At 46.2% G+C, this 11,130-nt stretch overlaps 1 protein-coding gene across 3 annotated transcripts in view; it reads right to left on the bottom strand.

Annotated features, from left to right (window-relative positions):
* Positions 1 to 5,731: 5,731 nt before the first annotated feature.
* Positions 5,732 to 11,130, bottom strand: part of LOC102259361 (ribose-phosphate pyrophosphokinase 2) — a 25,713-nt gene continuing 20,314 nt past the window's right edge. For all 3 annotated transcript variants that reach the window (XM_014528929.1, XM_014528930.1, XM_014528931.1), the window contains 2 exons: positions 9,814 to 9,973; positions 5,732 to 8,154 (listed from right to left, as the gene is read on the bottom strand). In XM_014528929.1, coding sequence (XP_014384415.1) covers positions 8,062 to 8,154; positions 9,814 to 9,973 — 253 coding nt within the window. In that variant the 3' untranslated portion in view covers positions 5,732 to 8,061. The remainder of the gene's footprint in view (positions 8,155 to 9,813; positions 9,974 to 11,130) is intronic.

Genomic DNA, 11,130 nt, shown 5'->3' with positions numbered 1-11,130 from the left:
TTTTTAAACTATAGTCCGGCCCTCCAAAGGTCTGAGGGACAGTGAACTGGCCCCGTTTAAAAAGTTTGAGGACCCCTGCTTTAAACTCTGTGATGAAAATGTTCTAAATGGCAGACCTATATTTCTAGTTATGTGCCCGATTGTTCTATATGTACAAAGAGGGACATATTCTTCTAGAACAAAGCCCTAAGATTTTGAAACATTAATGTGTAAAAGCTGAAAGAACGGTTTTATTGGGACAAAAACTAACGCTGCCATTTAAAAGCTACACGGATTTGGTCTCCTTATAGATTGAGGCAGTGGAATGTGTTGCATTCTTTGTTCCTTTCATTTCTCTATCTTTCTCTGTCTCACTCTCTGTTTCTATTTCTCTCTCTGAAAGCATTTCGAACGGGGCTTTTAGTTAGGAAAATAAAAAGTGAAGGACTTTCATTTTTCTTTTCTTTTCATAGATAATATATATTCACGTGGTATAGATAGATGATAGATAGATAATAGATGGATAGATACACGATAGATTAGATGATAGATTAGATAGATAGATAGATAGATAGATAGATATAGACTAGAGGCCCAGTGCACAAATTTCATGCACTGGTGGGGTCCCCAGTGGCTGCCAGCTGGGTACTCCCTCCCTTCCCCCGGCCGCCTGCCGCTGCCTCCAGCCGGGGCCTCCCTCCTTTCTCCTGGACAACTCCTGGTCGAGGGGACAATTTGCATATTATGCTTTTATTATATAGGATAATAGATAGATGCTAGATAGCTGTCAGGGGTACCCCGGAGCATCCCTCATTTAGTGATTCACTAGGGAGACAGAGCTATGATTCATTACAGTGAAAAGATACAACCCAAAATGAGTACCCGGGAAACGTACGTGGAGCAACGATGGAGGGAGCCAAGGACGAGCTCAGGGTGCCCTCAATGCCCAGCCCCAGCTGAGAAAACACACAGGACATGCTGCCTTCCGGGGCAGCTCATGAGAGACTCGGCACCCAGGGTTTTCAGTGGAGCCGGTCACGTGGGCATCCTCTGCCTGACTCGCACCCAGATTCCAGACCCCCGGGAGGAAAGCACGTGTCGGGTATAAGTCACACCGTTTGCAAACACATTTTAGCCACAGCGAGCCACTCTCTCCCCAGCTCTGGGAATAGGGAGGCCCCACGAGGAATCCAAGTTCCCAGCAGCCAGTCCAAGGCCAGCCTTGGATCCAGCCCTTTCTAATGACAGCAGTCTCAGGCCTGCTGTGAACTCGTCTGCTCAGGTATAGACACACGCGCATGCGTAGATGGACACAGAATGAACAAATCGTCATCTCGTCACGCGCCTTTTTTCCAATTCCACCCCTGCCCCATGCCCACGAGAAACCAGTGTTATCAGTTCCTTATTTGTCTTTCCAGAGGTTTTTTTAATCCTCCCCCCGCCCCCCGCTTCTCCCCCTACTTTGTTCCTCACTTGTCGTTTCTTGTGGAGTTCCTTCCACACCTTCTATAGGGGCATCCTCCTCTTTTCTCACAGCTAGAATGCCTTCACTGTCTGGATAATCCACACTTTGCGGAAGCATCCCTCTATTGCTGGGCAGCTGGGCTGTTTCAGATCTTTGGTATTACAAGCAGCAGTGCAATGACTAACCTTGAATCCGTGGAAGACAAGAGTTAGTTGATGGCCCAGAAGATGGCCACATCCTGGGCCCAGTCTCCTGCAGGCTAGTTAGCTTAGAGCAATCATTGGCTGCAGAGCCGGAGGTCTTCTATGTGCCTTATGAAAGCGGGCCTCTCATTGGCTGGGCTGCCTCGTGCTTGGTTTTCTGAGTTTCCTTGCATTTTGTTTTTTTCTTTTTGGTGGATCGGGAACCGCCCTAGGTGGGTAGATAAGGTTTAGTGTAGGGTTGCTAAATTTGGCAAATTGGGACATGCTCATACTAACAACTAATTGGCTGTTTATCTAAAATTCAAATTTAGTCCCAGCTGGTTTTGCTCAGTGGATAGAGCCTCGGCCTGCAGACCAAAGGGTCCTGGGTTTGATTCTGCAGGAGGCAACCAATCGATGTGTCTCTCTCACATCGATGTTTCTCTGTCTTTCCCTCTCTCTTCCAATCTCCCTTGAAAAATCAATGGAAAATTATCCTCGGGTGAGGATTAACAACAACAAAAATTCACATTTAATTGGGCTTCCTGTATTTAATCTGGCAGCCCTAGTTTAGTGTCGTGTTAATCTAGAGATTTAAACTTTGAAGGACTCCTGGGATTAAGTCTCTGAAATTAAAAAGAAAGCAAGACTTGAGCCAGCATCCACAGTGGTGGTTGAACAAGTCCACAGCTGGGGACAGAAGCCCAAGGTTGAGTCCCATCTCTGCCCTTTGCCTTCAGCATAGACATCAAAGTGGTTCAGTAGAACCACTTCCTGGTACATACTCGCCTACAGCTGATGGGAACCTAAATAAATCCCTTAAGGCAGGGGTCCTCAAACTTTTTAAACAGGGGGCCAGTTCACTGTCCCTCAGACCGTTGGAGGGCCGGACTATAGTTTAAAAAAAACTATGAACAAATTCCTATGCACACTGCACGTATCTTATTTTGAAGTAAAAAAACAAAACGGGAACAAATACAATATTTGTATTTGCATGTGGCCCGCGGGCCGTAGTTTGAGGACCCCTGCCTTAAGGCTTAAGCAAATTGCGCTGGTCCGCCCAATGCCACGCTTCTGGCTTGGGGAAGAATAATTCGGGTTATTGTTTCTCTATGCGAGTTGCTTGATTTGGGTGAGCATGAGAAGTACGTATTAACCCCATCGGTTCCCCAATTCCTGCTGCCTGTTTCCACTCTTAGATCCTGAAAGTCAGGGGCTGCTTCATGAAAAGGCGAGAGGACTTTAATGGCATTTTTTATAACAAGGCTGCAGCTTTAACCCTTTTAGTTGGAACAAATCATATTCTTTATTAGAAACTTGCAGATACCATGAGTCTGCGCTTTGTAAATGACACGTGGACACACAACACAGGCTACATAGTTCCTTTGTATGGAGCATGTTCTTACCTTGTCTTTTGAGAATTTTTGTTGTTAATCCTCACTCAAGGATATCCCCCCCCACCTCCCAATTGATTTTTAGAGAGAGTGGAAGGGAGGGGGAAAGAGATAGAGAGAAATATTCACGTGAGACAGACACATTGATTGGTTGCCTCCTGCACGCACCCTAACCCGGGCCAGGGACGGAACCTGCGACCCAAGCATGTGGCCTTGACTGGAATCGAACCTGGGACCCTTCAGTCTGTAGGCCAATACTCTCAACCACTGAGCAACCCGGCCAGGGCTCACCTCGTCTTTTGTTTCTCATCCCCCCTTTTAAAGTGAATTGTGAAGCACCACTCTGCTCAGGGCTGTAAGTTTCATTTTACCTTGAAATGAAAGTGTTCTGAAGGTGTCCTTGACAGGATATGCAAATTCGCGTGACAAAAATCTTCTTTCCTATTGAGGACTGGTCCCACGTGAGTCTCAGAGTTCTCCTGAAGAGTCCTAAGGGTCAGATGCTTTGAAAGAAAAAAGCCCCCGATGCAAATAACGGAGGAGATGACTTGCTTAAAAAGAGAAAAGGCTATTTATGGTTGCAATGGGCTCCAACAGTAGGCCTGCTGCCTTGAATAATCCGAAGCAGTTTTGCCAGGTGGGCATTACAGAGTCTGTCTGGCCACGTGGCCTGCGTAGACCCGTGAAGTAACTTCATTAGGAGCCAGGTAGAGTGGAAAGAACAGCCACTTGTGTCTGAGAGACGTGACTTCTTAGTAAAAATGGTAACTCACACCTGTGCATTCCTTCATTCTATTCATGATCCATTGCATTATAAGTGCCATCACTCACAAAGCTGGAGAATAAAACACCTGTGTGGGAGTCCTAACCGGTTTGGCTCAGTGGATAGAGCGTCGGCCTTCGGACTGAAAGGTCCCAGGTTCGATTCCGGTCAAGGGCGTGTACCTTGGTTGCGGGCACATCCCCAGTAGGGAGTGTGCAGGAGGCAGCTGACCGATGTTTCTCTCTCATCGATGTTTCTAGCTCTCTATCCCTCTCCCTTCTTCTCTGTAAAAAATCAATAAAATATTTAAAACAAAACAAACAAAAAAACCCACCTGTGTGGGAGCTGGTGTGGAAGCCAGATTTGCCCACAAGGAAGCTGATATTCTAAGAACTCATAGATCTAGTAATATGCAAAACTGGGTTACAGTTCATGTGTTTTTGACTCCACTGCCCATGTTCTTTCTGCAAGTCATCTAATCTGCCAGGTCCTTGGCCACTGAACTAGAAAATAACAAAAAGGCTTTTTGGAGTTTGTGATTCGAAAGATTTATTTTCCATATTTGATGCAACTATTCCTATTAGATGCTGTCATGTTTCAATTATCTATCGCTGGGTAACAAACCACTGCGAAACTTGTTGGCTTACACAGCTACCATTTTATGTGTCCACCCCTCTGTGGGTTGGCGGGGCTCTGCTGGGCTGTTCTTCTGTTGGTCTCAGTTGGGGGGTCTCATGAGGTTGAAGTCAGATGGCTTTATTCACATGTCTGGTGCCCCAGTGGGGGAGGTTGGGAGCCTATGACCTTTTTCTTTTCTTTTCTTTTCTGTTAATCCTCACCCGAGGATATTTTTCCATTGATTTTTAGAGAGAGTGGAAGAGAGAGGGAAAGACGAGAGAAATATCGATGTGAGAGAAACACATCGATTGGTTGCCTCCTGCACGAGCCCCAACCAGGGTCCAGGTCAGGTCAACATTTTAACACGCCTGTATGATATCTATCTATATAAAAAGTTAATATGCAAATTGTCCGCTTGGGTGAGACCTGTCACAAGCAGCGGAACACTCCCAGAGGTGTGACAGCCTTGCTAGATGGAACGGAAGTGCTTTTGGTGTTTCCAGCACTCCTTCATGTTCTCCCTCCCTTCTAGTACATTCTATCACATTCTCTCTTAAATAGATTTGCCTCAATCAACCTGGTTTTAGTTCTTTATATTTCACTGGGACTTTAAGACAAAAGGTTGCCACGCTCCGTTAGCCACACTGAGTGTTACTGGGCAAACGTAATTATAAATTTACTTTGTCCCCATGGGGGTAACTTAAAGCATCAGTGAACAGTTGTTTTTAGGGAGCAGGAAACTTCCTGGCACTTCGGAAATCAAAGCACGCGCAAAACCTCTAGGGGCCTACACTTAGGTTTGGTCTGTTCTACCTCTGGGTCCTGAGTATTACTCCTTTGCTGTGTAAACACACTGTGTGACCTACAATTTTACAGGAAACATCTAGAACAGCGGTTCTCAACCTGTGGGTCGAGACCCCTTTGGCGGTCGAACGACCCTTTCACAGGGGTCGCCTAAGACCATCCTGCATATCAGATATTTACATTACGATTCATAACAGTAGCAACATTACAGTAACAACTAAAATAATTTTATGGTTGGGTCACAACATGAGGAACTGTATTTAAAGGGCCAGAAGGTTGAGAACCACTGATCTAGAACGACCAACTTGGACGCCTTACGCGACACAGCTGTATACTTGGGGGCAAGGAGACTGCGAATCTGTCCTTCAGAAATACCATCCAAATGGAAAAGAGCTGACTTCAAAACACTTCTGGCTTTTCTGTCCTTTGCTGTGGCGGCCGACAGTCGGGAAGTAGCACACACATTTTCAGGTGCCACAGAGAACTCATCACTCCGCCCAAACACATACTCCACAATGACACACCATGAAGGAAAGAAGCAGCATGACTTTATTGAAATGTTTTAGCACAGCGTTGGAAGAGCTTACAATCTCATGTTCTAAACCAATACAAGCACTGCAAGTGATATGTTCCCAATCTAGCCATCTCCCCTAACAAGACAGTTAGCCTATGAGTTAGCGTATGAATATAGATGAAGTTGGAGGCTGAGCGATTCTGGTATGTCCACATTTCAAGGCTCCCCTTTTTGGCTAGATGTACACCACATCAGCCCCCACTTTCGCAGGGTTGGGCAGGACTCACATCCCCAGTGTTCTCACTTAAGTGCTTCTGCATCAGCAGCAATAAAAGCGAGTGCTGGGCTGAACTGAAACCAAATAGCTCATCTCCACACCGCCACTGTGTGCGGCCTAGTCTAGTCTAAAGAGTTAGTCAATGTATTAGAAGCACTTCCAAACACACCCGTGGTGCTGAAGCATGTCACACACACTCGGTTCCTAATTCAGAGAATTACAACCGATTTTCTACCATGTTTTAATCTGCAGATCATTATTGGAAAATTAACTCTATGTTACTATCAACGTTAGATAAGATGATTACCTTCAAATCAACTGGTTGTAGCCATGGCAACATGTCCACACTCGTATGCCAAGCTGTCTAAGTATGCGTATGCGTGTTCATAACTACACTTTCACTTCTCTATGCGTAGATTCCAAGAAATACAGGTATCACTCATTTATGAAAAACTCAAAACTACACATCATCTAAATAAACTCTTTACATATTTCAAGTTGGCTCTTTTTAGATTCAGCCATCTGTAGTATACAGCTGGCTTTCCTGGGCTATGTCATTGCCCCTCCAAAACCATTTAAAGGTGCGACAAATGCTAGTTTCTGCAATGACCAAAATGACACTCTTTCACCTCCATTCCACCTCACCTCTGCTGCAATGAGGCTCGAGACCTTAAAGGCTGCTTTACTGGTTAATGGCTTCAATAGATTCCCCTTTTGCACCCGCAGAATTGAAAGACTTGATTCCGATCTCCCAGTTTTAAGATTCAGCAGAGGAAGGGGGGGAGACTGCTGCTTATGATTCTACGCGGGCAAGTTCTCCTCTTGTGGGGCTGGAGGATTCGGGTGATTGCACCCCGATGTGCACGCAATGAAATTCCCCAAGAGGCAAGCATGCCTTCTGCAGAGTCGGGGAGACGCCTCACGTAGGAGGATGTCATAAAGGGCCCATCTTGGGGAGCAAGCAATCTTCCCCCCACCACCACTCCTGGGCCCCCATTTGAATATCATTTCAATGCAGGAACTAATGCTTGCTTGTTGGTACCTTTTGCGTGGGCCTTTCTTGCCCCATTTTTCAGGTAGTGGCTTTAGTTGAAATAATCAGTTGCCTAGACTTGCTGCTTCCGACTAGGAAAAACAAAAGCACATTCAAAATCAAAACGAATGACGTGGAAATACGCATTCGGTGTAACTCGCCCAAATCCACCTTTTTATTGACGTCAAAAGCAAAATGATCCGATTAGTCAAGTGGAGGGGGCTGACACGGTTTCATTTTGGTGGAAATCCACACCATGAAATTATTGAGGAAAAAGGCACACTAAAAGCTAGAGCTACAAAGGTCACCTAAGACAACAAGACGACGGGACAAGAGATGCCCCAAAGAACTGTCCATCTAGGATGGACAGAGGCAAGCGTGCTGTGACCGTGAGCATGGACACTCTCTCAGAAACAGGTTCTAAATCCGATGTCTCACTGAGCATCATTATGGAATCTGAGAACATGACATTTCTAGAATGTGACCGTTACATGTTTTTCAGAAGTGGTAACAGTGACTGGCCGTCTTACACGACATAAAATTTGGTCCCAATTAAGCACAATAATAAACCAAAAAATCACGGTATTATAAATTTTCTAAAGTGTTCTTAAGAGGGCTCATCCTACACCCGAATGTCCATAAGTATTATCATTGTGTGCCTGCACGGAAGTCTTTATCCTAACGTCATCGTTGGCAACCCTGAAATATATAAATTATGAACTTCCACACGTTGGAATTATATACCTGAAAGTTGTGGCCTCAAAATGTTGACAGGACAAAGGGGAACGTCACCTGTGAGAACAAGTCAGGATGACAGGAATATTTCTGATTTATGACAGTGCACAGATCAATAACCCGCCCTCACCCCAAACTAGAAAGAAACGGTCTCGAGGTGCAAAGGAAGAAACACTGGGTGTTGGAGGGCACACGATCTGATGTCTTGCGTTCCAACTGCTGAGTCCTAAAGCTAAGAATCCGGTAAAAACACACTAGTCAGAAGCCAGCAGGCTCGCTCTGCGCTCCCGTCTGGATTCACAGCGGCACGTGGCTGAACAGGTAGGACACGGATTCACCGTTGTGGGTCCTGCGGATCGCTTCGGCCAAGATCATCGAAATGTCAATAACCTAAAGGCCAAAAACAGAGAAGGGGCCGGGAAAGCGAGGCATCAGATTTCATTGCAGACATAAAAGCCCAAAAACCTACAGTATTTCTCCACCTGCAACATGAGCTCAATCAAGACCTCCCACACCTACTGTTGAGAGGACAGACGGCGTTGGGCCAGTCTCCAAATTTACAACCTGTTACACCAAACCCTATGGCAGCGGTTCTCAACCTGTGGGTCGCGACCCCTTTGGGGGTCGAACAACCCTTTCACAGGGCATCGCCTAAGACCATCGGAAAACACATCTATAATTACATATTGTTTTTGTGATGAATCACTATGCTTTCATTATGTTCAATGTGTAACCATGAAAATACATCCTGCATATCAGATATTTACATGACGATTCATAACAGTGGCAAAATTACAGTTATGAAGTAGCAAAGAAAATAATTTTATGGTTGGGGGTCACCACAACATGAGGAACTGTATTAAGGGGTCGCGGCATTAGGAAGGTTGAGAACCACTGCCCTATGGGATCCTGGAAGCAAGACATTCAGGGCAGATACTCAAAAGCTTTTCAGGGCCGTGGCTAACCAGAAACATCCTTTTCTCGGGTGTTTATTTATAGATTTTTATTGATTTCAGAGAGGAAGGGAGCGGGAGAGAGAGAGAGAAACATCAATGATGAGAGAATCATTGATCGGCTGCCTCCTGCACGCCCCACACTGGGGATCGGGCCTGCAACTCCGGCATGTGCCCTTGACCGGAATCGAACCCAGGACCCTTCAGTCCGCAGGCCGACACTCTAGCCACTGAGTCAAACCGGCGGGAACCGTTTGTTTTTCAATATAATTGATTTTATTCGATTATATGGAAGGTTTCTCTCTCTTCGTTTCAGAAAATGCAGTGACTGTATAACTTAAGAGCACAGCTATCATGATTCTAAATCAAGGACCAGTCAACAACTGCTTTTTCTGTAAAGGGCTCGGTAATAAATATTTCCTACTTTGTAGGCCAGACTCAACTCAGTTGTTGTAGTGTGAGAACAGCCATAGACAATATATAAATGAACGGGCATGTTCTAATAAAACTTTATTTACAAAAGCAGATGGTGGGCCGGATTGGGCCCGTGGGCCATTGCTTGCAGACTCTCAACTGCGGCTCATCAGGTGGACTTGTTGGGCCATATGTTAATTCTGTTTAGCTTCAGCACAGCCTGTTTCCTACTGTTTTCCTTTTTTCTTTACATTTATTTTTACTGATTTCAGAGAGGGAGAGGGAGAGATGGAAACATCAATGATGAGAGAGAATCATGGATCGGCTGCCTCCTGCACGCCCCACACTGGGGATAGAGCCTGCAACCCGGACATGAGCCCTGATCAGGAATCACACCGTGACCTCCGGGTTCAGAGGTCGACGCTCAACCACTGAACCACACCGGCTGGGCCCTCCTGTTTTTCTATTGTGGTTTTATTCACTTACTATTTCCAACTTTGACCTCTGCCAGCCCCAGCCTTTCTCAGGGACCTAACATGCATGAGGCCCTCCCACGGGAGAAGCTGCGACCGCTGCTGACAGTGGCCTCAGGGAGCAGTCACACCCAAAAGACTCGACGCTGCTTTTCGGGATCTAAGGCAGGAGCCTCGCTGCCTGGCTCCGCCTGCAGTGTAGACAGTACCTGGATCTTGGAGCAGTGACTCATTTTGTCCTCTTGCGGGATTGTGTTTGTGACAACAACGGCCTCAAAGGGGGCACTATTTATTCTGGAAATAGCCGGCCCAGAGAAGATCCCATGGGTAAGGATAGCATAAACTTTGGTGGCTCCGGCCGAGATCAGCCTATAAAACGGAAGACAAAAAAAACAGAACAAAACCGCAAAATAAACCAACCAACAAACAGTCTCTTCTTAGTGTGAATTTCAAAGCAAAAAGTGTGCCCCATAAAGGAAAGCATGAAACCGATGTCATTCCCACTGATGAGCCGAAAACGGTCTTTCAGGTACGTGCTAGCAACATACGTTGCCTGCCTTGAATCCAGGACTATTGACCTTGGCCTTGGGCCCCTGGATTTCTCTGTTGCGCTGCACCCCTGGATTGCACCGTGGCACTTTCCCCCTCACCCCCGCCCCTCAGCTGGGACAACCCAAAATGTCTCTTAGGGAGCAAAACTGCCCTGAGCTGAGAGCCACTGATTTAAACCCAAACAGCCAGAATACCATCATTCTGACATATGAATATGAGAAAATCATTGATTTTGCTTTGTTAATCCTCAACCTAGGATATTTCTCCATTGATTTTTACAGAGTGAAAGGGGAGGTGGGGGAGAGAGAGAGACACATCAATTGGTTGCCAGGGATCAAGCCTGCACACCGAGGTATGTGCCCCCAACTGGAATCAAACCCGGGATCCTACAGTCCTTGGGCTGATGCTCTATCCACTGGGCCACACCGGCCAGGGCCCATTGAGCGACTTTTTGTTCTTGGTTTCGTACTGTCTTTGAAGGTTGCAGTGAAGGCGGACCAGAAGGAAGTGGGGCCCGAGAAAGCCAGCAAGACGGTCTCTCCTTCTGTGCTGTTTCAGGGGACACACCTCCTCGAATCCTTTATAATATCTGCTGACAGCTCAACCTTGAAAATGGAAACCAGGCCACAGAAGACCAAGTTCTTCCTCCTACCAAGGAAAGATAATGGGCCTACAATCTTCTTTGGTCTGAAATGCCACTGCTAAGCAAACAGAAATAATTAAGAAAAATAGTGCCTGGCCTGCGTGGCTCAGTGGTTGAGCATCGACCTATGAGCCAGGAGGTCATGGTTTGATTCCAGGTCAGGGCACATCCTGGGTCGTGGACTCGATCCCCAGTAGGGGGCGTGCAGGAGGTAGCCAATCGATGATTCTCATCATTGATGTGTTTCTCTCCCTCTCTCCCTTCCTCTCTGAAATCAATAAACATATACAGTGGGGCCTTGACTTACGAGTGTCCTGACTAACGAGTTTTT

The sequence above is a fragment of the Myotis brandtii genome, unplaced genomic scaffold (assembly GCF_000412655.1).
Source record: "Myotis brandtii unplaced genomic scaffold, ASM41265v1 scaffold659, whole genome shotgun sequence".
NCBI classification, from domain to species: domain Eukaryota; kingdom Metazoa; phylum Chordata; class Mammalia; order Chiroptera; family Vespertilionidae; genus Myotis; species Myotis brandtii.
Note: the sequence above shows the minus strand (reverse complement) of the source record. Positions and strands in the feature narration are given on the sequence as shown.